Raw genomic sequence first — 16,932 nt, forward strand, 5'->3', positions numbered from 1 at the left:
TGTTGTATGGGTCCTTATCACAAGGTAGTCAGCCTATAGGCCTTTTTGTGAAGGTGAAGTTTTTGTGAAGGTGAAGTTTTTACCATTAGGTACTTTCCTCTTTGGGCCTTGTTGTTAGGGTATAGTCCATATCACCAGATTGCAATCAGCCTATAGGCCTGGTTATAAGGGTATGGTCTGTATTGCCAGGTACAATCAGCCTATAAGCCTGGTTGTAAGGGTATGGTCTGTATTGCCAGATTGCAATCAGCCTATTGGCCTGGTTGTGAGGGTATGGTATGCCAGGTACAATCAGCCTATATGCCTGGTTGTGAGGGTATGGTCTGTATTACCAGATACAATCAGCCTATAGGCCTGGTTGTGATGGTATGGTCTGTATTACCAGGTACAATCAGTCTATAGGCCTGGTTTTGAGGGTATGGTCTCTATTACCAGGTACAATTAGCCTATAGGCCTGGTTGTGAGGGTATGGTCTGTATTACCAGGTACAATCAGCCTATAGGCCTGGTTGTGAGGGTATGGTCTATATTACCAGGTACAATCAGTCTATAGGCCTGGTTGTGAGGGTATGGTCTATATTACTAGGTACAATCAGCCTATAGGCCTGGTTGGCATGTGAGGATGCAATCCCCCAAATAGTCTGGTGTTATTATACATGGGCCAGGAGACGTCATTGGTGAAGTCTTTTATTACCCCACTACAGTAAACAAATGTCTGGTTCCAATTGTGTTCCATCTCGTACATGTAGGTCATATTCAACACCTTCCAATCCAGGTCGCTCAATGTCACAGTGTGGTTGTTATATAACTCTCCATTCATGTAGGTCATGTTCAGATTGGTTGCATTTATCACTACACAATTCAGGAAGCTTGCTAACCCATCGAGATAGACTTTGAGAAGTATTGCCCCTACCAGAATGACTAGGAATGAGAACAGGACAGCAAACCGTGTCAGAAGAACATTAACAAGGTCGTTGGTACAGACAGTGGGTTGCTGGCTCAAGCTGTCATCGCTACGATGACTGGACGTATCAGACAAGGTCAGGTGATCGGCCTCCATCAGCTCCTGTGTGTCAGTAGACAAATTATCCTCCTGTAGTGTGATAGTCCCAAGGCTCTGACCTGTGTTGAAATGTTACAAACATTACAATTATGACCGAGTGGATTAAAGTCATTGTTGTAAGTACATTTTTTACCACAAATAAGCCCCCTTCCCACTTTGGCAAATGCTCTGGGAACAGACTGGACACCTTCAAGTAAGCAATATATAATTTACTATAAGTTTATAACCAATTGTATTGGAAATTGAAATGTCGGCAATCTGAAGATTTGTAAATGATGATGTTGGTTCTACATGAGGAGGAGGAGGAGGAGGAGGAGGAGGAGGAGGAAATATGTGGCCTGTATATTTATACAGGAGGAATGTCCTATGGAGGAAGTTTGCTGATGGAGAGGAAGAAGAGAGATAGGTCATTTAATGATTTATATATATAGTGATATACCTACCTCTGGAGGGATGTTTGGGCAGGCCTTCTGCTACACCAGCTCTTATCTGTGCCTGTAAAATACAGGTTATAACACAGTTTATTGGTGAGCAAACCCAGGTGTGTTAATATCATCACAGATTGCCCAAGATAATACTATATCTTTATTAACATTTGTACAGCTTTTGCTGTTTTACTCTCTGTTCAGAAGTCCAACACAAGTTTCTCTGATACAGGGGTTAAATGGATGCCTACCAACATATATATACATGTGAATAATGGTGTTTGTACATTTGTAAATAATGGTGTTTGTACATTTGTAAATAATAGTGTTTGTACATTTGTAAATAATGATGTTTGTACATTTGTTAATAATGATGTTTGTACATTTGTAAATAATGGTGTTCGTACATTTGTAAATAATGGTGTGTGTACATTTGTAAATAATGGTGTTTGTACATTTATAAATAATGATGTTTGTACATTTGTAAAAAATGATGTTTGTACATTTGTTAATAATGATGTTTGTACATTTGTAAATAATGGTGTTCGTACATTTGTAAATAATGGTGTGTGTACATTTGTAAATAATGGTGTTTGTACATTTATAAATAATGATGTTTGTACATTTGTAAAAAATGATGTTTGTACATTTGTTAATAATGATGTTTGTACATTTGTAAATAATGGTGTTCGTACATTTGTAAATAATGGTGTGTGTACATTTGTAAATAATGGTGTTTGTACATTTGTAAATAATGATGTTTGTACATTTGTAAATAATGATGTTTGTACATTTGTAAATAATGGTGTGTGTACATTTGTAAATAATGGTGTTTGTACATTTGTAAATAATGATGTTTGTACATTTGTAAATAATGATGTTTGTACATTTGTAAATAATGGTGTGTGTACATTTGTAAATAATGGTGTTTGTACATTTGTAAATAATGATGTTTGTACATTTCGAACATCATAGCCGACTTTTAGGTTCATTATTGAGGAAAAATAGTTTTCATCATGACAAATGATGTTTATATTCATTACTAGAATGTTAAGTATCAAACTTGTTCAAAATATTCCTTGAAGAAAGGACATACAGTCAATATTGGAACAACAGAATCATTCCTAAAAGACTTCAGAACAAAATCTAGTTTAATGATAGCCACTTTTTTTTAGTGTTTTAAAAACTTTTCTTTCTTTTTCTATACCTTTTCTGACTCCAATTCCCAGTTTGTTGAGAGAATTCTGACAAGGAACACGAGAGACTGGAGAGCAGCGCTAAGTATCACAGCCCACCACGCACCTAGACCAGGAAACAGCTGCTTTGTTAGACAAGCAAGGCATTCAAAGATACATAAACAATACTGACACACAAGAATTCTTTCTGATGGAATAGTGATATGAACAAGTGTTATAAAAACCCTCTAAATTGGTTAGTAAGTACAAAATTTATGCACAATAGTTGTAAATAGAGATATCTTATATATTTAAATCAAATAAATGCTGCTCTTAATTTAGATAGTATGGTAATTATAAGATCTGGGTAACAATGGAATGATCAATTACCCAACAGGACACATTTTTTTCTCTAAACAAATTCGATATTTATCTGGACAAAATGGGAAAAAGAGTGACTATCTTCCTCTGGGATTGGGACTGTTAACAAACCCAAATTAATGTGGAGAGACAAAGCACTGCAATGAACAACTAGACATAGTTTGGGTTAATACACAGTATAGTTTGTATGGATTATTACCAGATACAGCCAGTGAGGTTTCCAGTAACAGTGGGATACCCAGAGGCAGTGCCACCAGATAGTAGGACACAAAATTAGTAATGGCCCCAAACTTCTGTAGACCAATGCCACGGATCACACCACTGCAAGCAGCCTGTATAAACAGCAGAAATACGTACAGTAGAATCAAAGTTGTATTACACAACATTCTGTAACTCACAACAAATGTATTAATACATGTATATATATATATATATATAACTCAGGAACAACAGAATCCTGTGTATCTTCATATCACCACTCAAACACATGGAAAATCTTGATCTTGTCTGGCTGAGTTTCTGTATCTGCACGATGTACGTTGTAGATCCCAATACTGGTTATTTTACAACGGAAGAGAGAGCGCCGGACTTATTGGCGATGCTCCTGTAGGACTAATTGGCGATGCTCCTGTAGGACTTATTGGCGATGCTCCTGTAGGACTTATTGGCGATGCTCCTGTAGGGCGCTCTTAGAGCTCTCTAGGGTAATAGCATGCACAACGGAGTCTTGTTTATGGTTCCAATAAATGCAGGTGTCAACAAAGAATGATTAATTCTCTGTTGTTCTTGCACACGTGTTTGTTGACTATATTCGTTGTGAGGTGGTCGCTGAATGCTTTTAGTTTGATTAGGCGTTTCCATTTAGCAAACTGTAGGAATGAATGAGTAGGCAGTGACGGTACCAACCCCTCTGAGGAGGCAGTGACGGTACCAACCCCTCTGAGGAGGCAGTGACGGTACCAACCCCTCTGAGGAGGCAGTGACCGTACCAACCCCTCAAGGTCAACATGTTTAAACAACAATAATATGGCATCTTATGAAATACCGGTAATGTTAGCTAGTTTAAACATGCAAAAATATACAAAAATATTTAGGTCACCTGAACCTGGTCGAACAGCTCAAACAGGGCAACCTGCATCATCAGTCTGGAGGCTAGTGCAACCACTGTCCTGTAACACATATAAGACAAGATATCAAGGATCTGCTGTATAGCTAATTATGAGATTATTACACTGACAGTATATAATACAGACAGTAGTATTTGAGAAGCTGATCCTCATGAACTCACCAATCATTTGTGAACAAGTAGGGTATGATATTCTTCAGTGCCAGGAAAGTTATAGCTGAAACTGTTGCTACGGTTACTGAAATTACAGAAAGGTATTATAAACTCACAATTAACGAACACATCAGGTAACCAATTTAGTTAATGGAAATCCCTAGGATAATTTCACTTGTGAGACTGAAGCAACTTTATGGAATATGTGATTTTTACATTCATATACTATAAGATTCAGCAATACTAATACCATCATCGACTAGTTGAATAAGTTGAATTATTCCATTGGTTTGGGTTGGATAAACCATTGAAAGTATCTACAAGAAGCTCATACAGCAAGCTACTAGATCCAGTAATTGTGCTAATTTACTATTAAAAATAGCAGTGACCTTGACCTTTGGACCTCAAAAGCAATCCCTAACAAATTCTTTTACCAAAAAAAGCCTTGTAGGTTGTTTAAATTTGATGTACTCAATGTTATGCATAGAAATGAATCAGGATGAAAAAACAACAGTCTAGATGGAGGAATGTCATAACAATATCTCTTTCCGTCATTGGGAAACTGTATCTGCTGTATGTCAAACAATGCATATGATCACACCAGAAGCTTTCAGGTCTGAGAGTTCAATGTATATTACTACCTGCTATAAGTATGGACACCCTTGAGGCTGTAAGGGCTTTACAAGGGTTGGCTGTTCCAAGGTGATTTCCAACCCTCACACTGGCAGCAACAGAGAGGCCAAGTGGTAACTGAAGTCATAAAGAAACTAGAAAATGTTTGTAAGACATAAATGCCCCTGCTGCCATGTGAAATTAGTTTCAGTGTTCTATTTAAAAGTTACAACCACTTTGATCTTGATACCCTGAAACATGTACACACACAAGGTACTACACTTAAAGTTGATGAGTTGATTTAAATATTCATTTTTTTCTGTATGTAATTACCATCTCCATAACATATTGAATGAAGTTGCTAAGTGTTTAAAATGAATCAGTTGATGATTTTCTATATATAGCAACAGTGACCTTGGCCTTGACCTTGGAACCCTGAAACACAGGGATGTCAGATGTATACCCATATTTGACTTTTGTATAAAGTTTGACCAAAATCTGTGAAAGAATGAAGTTGCTAAGTGTTTAAATTGAATCAATTGATGATTTTCTATATATAGCAACAGTGACCTTGTCCTTGACCTTGGAACCCTGAAACACAACAATGTCCAAAGTATATTCATAATAGACCTTTTCATAAAGTTTGACTAATACCTGTCATAGAATGAAGTTGCTAGTGTTTAATTAGTTACATTGAATCGGGACGGGACAGGACGGGATGGGACGGGACGGACATGGGCAGTCAAAGAATGTAGTTGTTATATAAGTGTTTACATTGAATCGTGACAGGACGTGATGGGACGGGTGTTTACATTGAATCGGGACGGGACGCGACAGACATGGGCAACACTATATGCCCCTCCATTTTATGGTGGGGGCATAAAGACAAAATTTACTCTGTACTATACAGTCTACAGAGAAGGAATTGGGTATGTATACATGTTGATGTAATTGACAGATCATGATAAATGTCATAAAAGAAATTCATATGTCTAACCTTAACTAGAAATGGAATTGTTTTCATGAATACAAAGGTTCAGTTTAGAGATTGAAACTGTTCCGGATTTAAGTAAAAGTATGATGAAATAAATGTAAATTATTTCTTTTGAGTATAGCTCTTTGCTACAGTGAATAAGAAAGGAACTTACAGGTCAGAAAAACTCCAAAAAAAATGGAACTCTCCTTTAATGGCGATGAAACAAAAAGAGCACTGGACTCTTTTCCTTAATGGTATCATCATTGGAATTTTTATTGAAGTTATTCAATCTGATAACATATTATATATACTGTTGGTAAAGCAAGTAGCAGGTTCTGATACTAATATCCTGTATTTCTGCAACATTACAGGGAACAAGCTCAAAATATTCTAATTGTAAAAAAGGCCTTCACCTAATATTATGTTTGTATTTATATGGAGGAAGAGGAAAAGTACTTGCATACAGTAGAATATTGGAATACTCTCCTTAACCTAAAATCTTAATTACAGACAATCAGGTGACTTACCATAAAGGCCATGCTTGCCATAGTGTAGGCGATGGAGTGACTGGCAAGCTGGTCGACTCCTACTAGACCTGGAACATTTAAATCATACCTACTTAACATCAGGAAACTTTTTGAGATTATTTACGACAATTCATGTTTAGTTAAGAGGAGTTGGGCCTTGACCTTCAAACCAGAGAGTGTCCTATGGATGCTCCAGACCAATTAAGGATAAAATCCATGTTCAAGAATTTTTACCTTTATGTGCCCCATCCCTCTGTCCCAATGGAGACCACACCTTTTATTTACACAGGTTTAAGTCCCCTTGGGCCAAGAATGCTCCAGACAAATTTAGGTCAAAATCTCTTTCCCAACGGATGCCATACGCCGAACCATGTCATAGGCACACTTGCCCATCAGGCAGGTGATTTAACAAGAATCTCACGGGAGTGGATGTGTCGCCTGCTCAGCGTTTTTAGTAAGAAAAGTGTTTTGGCTTGAGTTATCGCGTAAACAGATATGACAAAAGGCAGAGAGTTGAAACTCATCAGAAAACCCGTAATATATATTGAACATTATTGCTTCAAGCATTACTGTACAAAATTTGAAAGGAATTGATTAAAAAAAAGAAGTTCTTGCATTTACTACACAATGCCCTTATTTAGCAAAATAAGGGGGCATAACTCCACCAAAAATGCACGTAAACTTCTGAAACGCGAACTTGTCTGAGCTATATTGGTATGCAATATGTGTACCATTTAATTTAGTTTGAGTTTAATCAACCCAAGGGAACTCAAGTTATTGTACGGAAACCTTGTTTCTGATGACCAAACGACAATGCCGCCGACGACGACATGGGAGAAAACCTTCACACACAGACAAAACATGACACTTTAACATCACGCTACCACAATACCCAAATTGGTACACAGTCAGAAAATTGTTCGAATAGTACTTTAAAATTAAATTTGAGCACTTTCCTTTGACAGTATAACAAAAGAGATATTTATCAGCATTTCTGCAGAATAGTTTTGTTTTCAGGAACATTTTAAGAGTACACAATGACTTCAAAGTAAATATATCAGAAAACCAGTAAAAACGACATATGTCGTCGAAATTTTGGAGGATTTCCAAGGGGTTAAATATAAGCATGTTTAAATGTTGATTACTGGTCCTTATATACAACTATAGTTCAGTGTAGTGTTTATAAAAGCAATATATTTTGTAATCGGCACATCAACTAGTAGAAATAAAAACAAATTCCATACCAATTTGGGTATTAATTACGGCCGAAAAACGGCTGAAATCTCACTGCGAGTCTAGCATTCTATTTTCAAAAACAAATTATTAAGATATAAAACTGTATTTTTTAGGATTACTAAAAAACTGTCAAAATTGTACCAATTGTGGTAGCATGACGTTAAGGGGAAATAACTCACCAACACAGAACATAATAATCTCATGACTCCACCACTCAAGACACACCATAAAAAGGCCGGGCACAGCCAGAGTGAGGAACAGCCACCAGTCATAGAAACACTCTACACTGAAACCTGGAACCACAACAAACAAATACATAGAAAGGTACTGCTAGGTCAAATTGATGTGAATTATCAGTAAAATTAGGTGATGTGTCAGGCTTTACTACAAGTGGTTTTAAATGGATGATAAAATTATGATTAAAACACATATTACAGGAACTATTTCAAGCTAAACAAAACAAGGAAACCATAGACTACATCAAAACCATAAAAACAACCGGTTTTTTTGAAGAAAAAATAATGAGCTATAAAATTACGATTACCGGGTATTACTATGTATCTTTATATTACAAGCTGACTATCAAAGGATAGTAAATTCTGTATATTTGTTTATTGTCAGAATAAATATGTGTATCTGTGACACGCTGCTTTCTTAACATCCCATATCTTTGTGTAGTATAAGAGGGAGTTTTAACAATGTGAGTGTCACCTGATACTTCACATTCTGTGGTAAATTGGTAAAGACTATTTGTCCAATATTAATATATCATCATACAGTGTAAATATGGTTAGTAAGGTGTGGATTGTCTATATATATTCACTACCTAACAGGTCAAAATTTTAACTATCGTAAACATTTCTTTAAATTTGTTCACCGGGTAATAAGATTTTAATTTACTTAATGAATGATAACAGATTCTGTGTCTACATATTTGAGTTCTTCTGAATAATGTGAAAATGATGTAAAATATCAGAATTTAGTATTATTTAAGCAGCTGATGTGTACATACAAGTGACAATTGTCAAATTTCTCACCTGTCCAGGTATCCTCATAGGTACGTGTGATGATAATGTAGGTAACATGGAGTAGGAATATAGACCAGTGGGTCAAGGTCACAGATATAGAAGCACCCCTACAACAGACACATATATAAACAATTACAGATATAGAGGCACCCCTACAACAGACACGTATATAAACAATTACAGATATAGAGGCACCCCTACAACAGACACATATATAAACAATTACTGGTATCTTCTTCTGTTACACAGATAGAGAGATTTCCCTACCATAGAAATATTACACAATATCAGTGAAAATGTTTGATGAACATATTATCAAAGATATCAAGGAATTTGGAAAAGAATACAGCCTGTTAGTGTATCAATTTATATTACAGATCTTTCATGTGAACATTCACAAACTCCATCTGACATGCAACTTTATTGGGCACAATGTACCTTTTATGTACATGTATTTCTGTTTACATGTTGTTAATTTTTATTTCAAAATTTAACGGGAAAAAAAATAATGTAAATTAACAATACGCATAAATAAACAACAGGCAAAAAGTACTCACACAATACCCAGTTGCAGCATAAACAGAAAGAAGGCGTGAAATCCCACATTGAGGAAGTTAGCAGCTATTCCTATCACCAGACTTGGTATCACTATACACTGAAATACAATGTTTAATTCATTAAAGGGATATCTAAGGCTGATCATCTCATCATGGACTCTGTGATGGGATTCTTGTCACAGAGTCACACACACAGATACAAAGTCTAAGGATTTCAATGTAGCTTTTCGTACAAAGTGTAATCCGGTCTCCTAAATTCTGGTTTGGATATATTATGTAGTGTAAGCTGGGCCAGAAAACATCCAGGTAGTCCAGTTGGCTAGAGGGACAGTATAATGATCTGAGGTCCAGGACATTACTGTTAACCAGGTAGTACAGTTGGCTAGAGGGACAGTTTAATGATCTGAGGTCCAGGACACTACTGTTAACCAGGTAGTTCAGTTGGCTAGAGGGACAGTATAATGATCTGAGGACCAGGACACTACTGTTGACCAGGTAGTACAGTTGGATAGAGGGACAGTATAATAAGCTGAGGTCCAGGACACTACTGTTGACCAGGTCGATCAGTTGGCTAGAGGGACAGTATAATGATCTGTAGTCCAGGACACTACTGTTGACCAGGTAGTCCAGTTGACTAGAGTGACGGTATAATGATCTGAGGTCCAGGACACGACTGTTGACCAGGTAGTTCAGCTGGCTAGAGGGACAGTATAATGATCTGAGGACCAGGACACTACTGTTGACCAGGTAGTACAGTTGGTTAGAGTGACAGTATAATGATCCGAGGTCCAGGACACTACTGTTGACCAGGTAGATCAGTTGGCTAGAGGGACAGTATAATGATCTGAGGTCCAGGACATTACTGTTAACCAGGTAGTACAGTTGGCTAGAGAGACAGTATAATAAGCTGAGGTCCAGGACACTACTGTTGACCAGGCAGTACAGTTGGCTAGAGTGACAGTATAATGATCTGAGGGCCAGGACACTACTGTTGACCAGGTAGTCCAGCTGGCTAGAGGGACAGTATAATGATCTGAGGACCAGGACACTACTGTTGACCAGGTAGTACAGTTGGCTAGAGTGACAGTATAATGATCTGAGGTCCAGGACATTACTGTTAACCAGGTAGTACAGTTGGCTAGAGGGACAGTATAATAAGCTGAGGTCCAGGACACTACTGTTGACCAGGAAGTACAGTTGGTTAGAGGGACAGTTTAATGATCTGAGGTCCAGGACACTACTGTTAACCAGGTAGTTCAGTTGGCTAGAGGGACAGTATAATGATCTGTAGTCCAGGACACTACTGTTGACCAGGTAGTACAGTTGGATAGAGGGACAGTATAATAAGCTGAGGTCCAGGACACTACTGTTGACCAGGTAGAACAGTTGGTTAGAGGGACAGTATAATGATCTGAGCTCCAGGACACTACTGTTGACCAGGTAGTTCAGTTGGCTAGAGGGACAGTATAATGATCTGTAGTCCAGGACACTACTGTTGACCAGGTAGTACAGTTGGATAGAGGGACAGTATAATAAGCTGAGGTCCAGGACACTACTGTTGACCAGGAAGTACAGTTGGTTAGAGGGACAGTTTAATGATCTGAGGTCCAGGACACTACTGTTAACCAGGTAGTTCAGTTGGCTAGAGGGACAGTATAATGATCTGAGGTCCAGGGCTCAAATCCTGGTCTGGTCCAAATGTATTTTTTAAAGCTCAGAACATTTGTTGATATAATAAAAGTTGAAAAGGCATTTATCACTTTTGTTTTGTATTTGAGTTGCTAAGGTCCCATTCTCTGAATTAATGTTTACTTTTTCAAAACAGGTTAGCCAGCCGGAGTAGATCAAAATCCTTTCATGTGGTTGGATTGTACCTCTAAATAGAATCTTTAATAGCTGTAAATTGTATTCATATCATTTATATTTTGTATATAAACAACTGGTGAATGTGTCACATGTCTACATCCCAAGTTATTTTACATGTTTGTGTGTTAAATGGAAATATAACAAAGAGATGAACCACTGTTTAGATTAAACATGATTTTACCTGAGCTTGAAGGTATTTAGAGAGGATATCGGAGTAGGCCACAGCCTGAAACATAAGACATGTCAGTACTGTATCATTGTCTAGGTAGGAAGATCATGGTCAGGGTTCGTGTGAAGCATAATGAGTCAGTATTTTAATGAAAATTGAGTTGGGTCAGAAATATTTCAGATTTTGCAGACATCAAAAGAAATTCATCCCAGACACACTGGTATGGAGGAAAATCACCTCATAATGACAGAAAATGGCATTCATAGCTCATAGGACTGACAACTGCATTTGGTTACATGTATGTTCATCAAGGAACTCATTATCATGTGTTTAAGGAATATTGAGTAATTCCAACTATGGAGTCGTGTGTTGGAGAAACCTCTCAGTCGGTCCTGAAGGGGTTGCTTCAAATTCTTAAAAAATTCTAGCTTAAACATCTTCTTCTCATTTTTTTTGCACGTTCTTGTAAGGATTTAGTAAATGCATATAAAAAAAAACGTAGTTCACAATTTAGCAGTTACTGAGTGCATTCATCGAGTGTTTTAGATAGGGTTTACATGTATGTATGTGTCTGTCATACATGTGTGTAGAAGTTGGTGAAACAAAGTAACAATGTAAATGTTAAGGTGAGTAAAGACATTTGTTTACACTTACAGGTAGACCAGCTATATATATTAAGGCGTACTTTCCTCCGAGTCTACAACACAAATAATTCAATAATCAACAGTATGGTCAACTTACCTCAGAAGTATGATATACATTTAAAGTGTGATTGAAAAATTCTGTTTTATATCACCTGTCATTTGTCAGAGCAACTTGTGATAAAGGATGAAACTTATATAAAACGTAAGTTTCTTTTACATTTCTTTGAAAGCAAAGTTCACATAAATGAGTTTAAAAGATGATATGACTGAAAAGAAATTGCTAAATATTTCCTTTATAATTGCGAAATAAATTAGCATTTTCCTGTAATTGTGGTGTTTTTCACCTGTAAACTGATGGATGATTGTACCTGGCGACTCGAGGGTCCTGTCCTATGTAGTTCATTATATGTTCAGTGTTGATAAGGATGGCACAGCATGGCAGACAGCAAAGACTCAGGATCACTATACCTAGACAAACACAAAAGAAACATCAAGGTTTCTTTGAAATAAGAATACCTGTATGCAAGGGAGCTAATTCTAATTAAGAGAACATCAGTGCTACCACTTATAGCAACAACAGAACCAATCTCTTGACTATCCTCTATGAATTAATTTGCGGCAATAAAATATAAAGGTTGCACCAGAAAAGAATAATTGTATATATACTATATGAATATGAAGACGAGTACTCTTTACAGAAGTATTAGAAGACTCTTTCATGCCTAAGGGTGTAGGATAAGGAAATTCCACCAGAGGGTTTTGCCAAATTTGAAAATCCAGAGGGTGGAATTTCCCTATCCTACACCCTTGGGCATGAAAGAGTATTTTTCTCTCATTCCAACCACCAGAATAAGCCCAGAAACCGTGAAAATGCATTTGGACTGGCCACCATTTTGAAAATATCAATTTTTCCCCTGAGCTTTTTAGACGAAACGAATCTGAGCCAACCAGTTTAGTTGCACAGAAAAATTAATCACATCTTTCTAACATGTATGGTAATTAATATATCATAAAATGTTTTAATTTCATCACGTCGCCTTTTCCGCATTGCGGCATCGGAGAGTTCCAACTTTGTGACGTCACGTCATTGTTGAGCCATTGTGACGTAGTGTCACGTTCTAAATGTGAGATAGAAATTTTCTACACCCCTTTCTTACCCTAGACAGCTCTATCTTACACACAGGGAAATAAGAGAAAATGTGATACTTACTTCGCTGTACTATAATTCCCACTCGATGTTTGTTTTTACTTCCAAAGGTCTGAAAATAAACAATATGAAATTACATTTCTGGACAAAAGGCCACAAAACAACTAAACAGAGTATATATATATATATATATATATATTTTTATCACAGATAAAAGTATAATTATGTTTATCATACAATGAATATGAAAGGGCAGTTGAAATAGTTCACTTTCAATTTCACTTTTGGTTTATTATAATGTGTGTAACTCTCCTAAAAAGGAGGTAATCTTTTGACGACTTGAATAAAAAATGAAGACGAAAACGGAAGATATTGTTATTTTGAAGAATCCTGATTGGTTTATTGATCATGGAACAACAATGCTAATAAAGCCTTTGTAATAAAAAAAATTCATTCACCCTAGTAGTGTGTAACACACAAGGATTCAAAATATAAATTGTTTTGGGTGGGTTTTTTTCAAAATAAAAATTCCTGTTTTCTTTAAGATTATTTTAAATTAATTCAAGACACACATTTTGAAACTTAAGTGACCAATTACCACAAACACTGATAATTATAACATATATAAATTCAAGTATCCAAAATAAAATATTGAATTCAGAAAGATGATTAGTGCTTAGATAACGGCCACCCCAGGTAAACTGGCTGAAATAGCTTTTAGGCTGTCCAATGATCTAAACACAACTTCTGGTAAACATATGTCTGTACAAGGGGAAGGCAGTTTTACTAGAAAACAGGTTATAATCACAAGAGTTACCTGAGAGAAGAGAGTATCACACGCTGATGCCAGTCCCAGCATAACAGAATTACTTGATACATTGATTACCTGCAGTCAAAATAAAAAGTAATACAACATTTTTTTTAAATGAATGACAATTACCAAGGAACCATGAAACAATCTCAAACTTAACCTATATTCACTGTTGTCCAAAGTTTAAGTACTGCATCAAGATATGACTTTAATGCAAAAAACATACATAAAAACATTGTTGGATTGCTCCAATAATTGATTCGAATAATAACACAATAGATTCATGAAAGAAAGAAAAAGTTTGTACCATAGACTCTTGACATTTAGATATATAGGATCTTACATGAGTTTCCATTTCATATGAGATTTATGAAACGAGTCTGAGAATTTTTCAATTTAGCGTGCCTCTGGCAAGCATCTCATGAAAAATTTGTGACAAGTTTCATATACTTCATATGAAATGAAAACTAATGTAAGATCATATTGATCACATAATAAAGATTTCTGGCATTTTTATTGTGTAAAACGACAATTTTCATGCAACCTTGAAATGTAAAAAGCCACCATTTTGACTACAGTGCGTAAGTCTGTGACGTCATGTACTTGTCCTAGGTGTGATGTCACAATTGAAACGTACAATCAATCACAGGGCTGATAGGTCATATATTACATGGGTTTATACACAAACAAGTATGACATGGGTATTTTCACTGGATAACACAGTATACATACATTATATGATAAAAGATTATAGCATTATATGCTATTATCATTTATCACATAATGTACTGTGTTATCCAGTGAATATCCCCATGCCATATATTATTTAGTGTTCATATATATATGAACACTAAATTATACAACAAAAAGTTAGTAATACATCACATTTCAAAACATGCAGACTTACTGTTGTGGTCAAGGCTAATGCAGCAAGTTGGGCTGTACCAAGATGGCCACAGTATATAAGACTGACCAGTATGTTAATATACTGAGTTGCCATCACACCCACCTAAAATATCAAACATGTTTTCAAAGTACAAAAAAATAACAGAACTGATCATCACCATGTGTTAGGATAAAAAAAAAAATACACAAAGGAATCTGCCAATATCTCAAAGACAATAAATTTGATAGATATTTTCAAGAAAAATTTAACAGACACCAAAGCGCTTTTGCAAATGTTTTCAAATTAGTTTCAATTTGGTCCATTTTAGGGTTACCACAAAAGGTCAAGGTCACTTTGTTGAAGAGCAAAAGAGGGTCTGACAGTAATTGTGTCTAGAGTTTAGAGGTTCTGAGTTCAAATCCTGGTCAGGCTATAATATTTTCATTTTCCAGGTGCTACAATTCCATTACGATGATCCAAATTACCTTACAGGTTACATTTAAAGCATTATCAAATTCTTGTAAGACGTACAACAATGCATTACTCACAATTGGCCAGGCAATCTTTACTTGTTCTTTCAGTTCATCTTTACATCCAAATGGAAACAGCTTTTCATAAAGGGAGGTGACTCTCATGGGACAATGCCAGTTTCCTCGACACCACTGAACAATTTGTCTGTACTGTGCTCCCATCATAGCTATGAAAAATAAATTGAAGTTAAGGCATGGAAACAACTCAAACATTGCTTGAAAGGAAACAAAATATAAGGTTATAAAGTTTTATTATATTTTTTTTGCACGATTACCTGAGGTACCTTTTCTTAAGAACAGTGGTGAATTCTGTTCTATATTTTATTTTGTTTCACACACAAATATAATGTCATATAATTTGAACCAGATAATTATTACTTCCACTATTGCAATGTACCAAGTTAAACAATAGATAGACATATTTTCAAGACCCTTTTCAGAGACTTGACACAAGTTGTCCCTGATGCCAATTTAAACCTGTGCCTCCCAGTACATCGGTTCATGGAACCAATCCTAAACTATATAAGCATCTAATGTACAGATAACTATTCTACAAGTATATAGCACTTTCTTGTTCCCCCATTAAACCTCAATTATTTAATTGCTTACAATTATGTTAGACCAAACCACCCATATGCTACCAAACAGTAGGTGCAGATTCCATTTTTAAATTCAATGTTTATTCATAGTTTTTTAATAAGCTAAACCCAGTTATATTGTGACATTCACTTTTCATTCTCATTGACGATGTCTACACTAGTACTGAACAATTATGTAGGAAGTTTAGTGAGGATCCATACAAGACATAATACATTTAATAGATTTAACTGACGACATAACTACAAAGACATGCATGCATACATACTTAGTTAGAAATACCAGGCTGTGACGGTACCAGGATTACCGACTCCTGATTTTATTCTGTTACTCTTTTATGTAATAGACACACAATACACAGAAAAAGACCAACCACTTGTATTTCAAGTTGCATGAAAGATTGTACTGATCATTGTATGATTATTGTACTGATTATTGTATGATTATTGTACTGATTATTGTACTGATTATTTTATTGATTGGGTTAATTTTTTGTCTATGGACTGTAGAATGCTTTAAGGTAGCTTAGTCTAGCTAGAGAGTGCTATACCAAATGTTGTATATTTATTTTATTTTATTTATCTATGTGAAAATGAGAGAAAAAATATGCAAAAATTCATAAGAAAATATCACAATGCTTCAATAATCTGGTACAACGGAATTATACAAGAGGCCCAGAGGGCCTGTATCGCTCACCTGGATACCTAAGCAATCATGGCAAACTATTCTCAAAATGAGATCAAGGGAATAGGCCAGACCCCAAGGCCAATCCTTGTAGCATAGCTATATTACATTTTTCATGCCCAGCAATTTTATGTATGGTTATGGGGTGGGGATCTCAACTGTTTCCAAGCTTTGACTCAGAAACTAGGTCCCTAGAGTTGTGGCCAGACCCCAGGATCGATTCTAATATTGTGACTGCATTTGTCTCTTTTTGCCAAGCATTTGTATATATAGTTTTGGGGTGGGGATCTCAACCGTTTCAAAGTTATGACCCAGGGGCCAAGTCTGCAAGGGTGGGGCA

General features: G+C 36.1%; 1 protein-coding gene across 1 annotated transcript in view; it reads right to left on the bottom strand.

The window, feature by feature from the left end:
* Nucleotides 1–566: 566 nt before the first annotated feature.
* Nucleotides 567–16,932, bottom strand: part of LOC110447605 (multidrug and toxin extrusion protein 2-like) — an 18,306-nt gene continuing 1,940 nt past the window's right edge. Inside the window, exons 2-19 of the mRNA XM_021493402.1 lie at nt 15,330–15,478; nt 14,803–14,904; nt 13,902–13,970; nt 13,148–13,196; nt 12,306–12,405; nt 11,948–11,990; nt 11,306–11,350; nt 9,259–9,356; nt 8,711–8,808; nt 7,853–7,966; nt 6,438–6,505; nt 4,964–5,072; nt 4,332–4,407; nt 4,143–4,212; nt 3,243–3,375; nt 2,695–2,789; nt 1,506–1,557; nt 567–1,121 (exon numbers count right to left, since the gene is read on the bottom strand). Coding sequence (XP_021349077.1) covers nt 592–1,121; nt 1,506–1,557; nt 2,695–2,789; nt 3,243–3,375; nt 4,143–4,212; nt 4,332–4,407; nt 4,964–5,072; nt 6,438–6,505; nt 7,853–7,966; nt 8,711–8,808; nt 9,259–9,356; nt 11,306–11,350; nt 11,948–11,990; nt 12,306–12,405; nt 13,148–13,196; nt 13,902–13,970; nt 14,803–14,904; nt 15,330–15,478 — 2,000 coding nt within the window. The 3' untranslated portion in view covers nt 567–591. The remainder of the gene's footprint in view (nt 1,122–1,505; nt 1,558–2,694; nt 2,790–3,242; nt 3,376–4,142; nt 4,213–4,331; nt 4,408–4,963; nt 5,073–6,437; nt 6,506–7,852; nt 7,967–8,710; nt 8,809–9,258; nt 9,357–11,305; nt 11,351–11,947; nt 11,991–12,305; nt 12,406–13,147; nt 13,197–13,901; nt 13,971–14,802; nt 14,905–15,329; nt 15,479–16,932) is intronic.

This window comes from Mizuhopecten yessoensis, unplaced genomic scaffold, assembly GCF_002113885.1.
Source record: "Mizuhopecten yessoensis strain PY_sf001 unplaced genomic scaffold, ASM211388v2 scaffold3537, whole genome shotgun sequence".
NCBI lineage: Eukaryota > Metazoa > Mollusca > Bivalvia > Pectinida > Pectinidae > Mizuhopecten > Mizuhopecten yessoensis.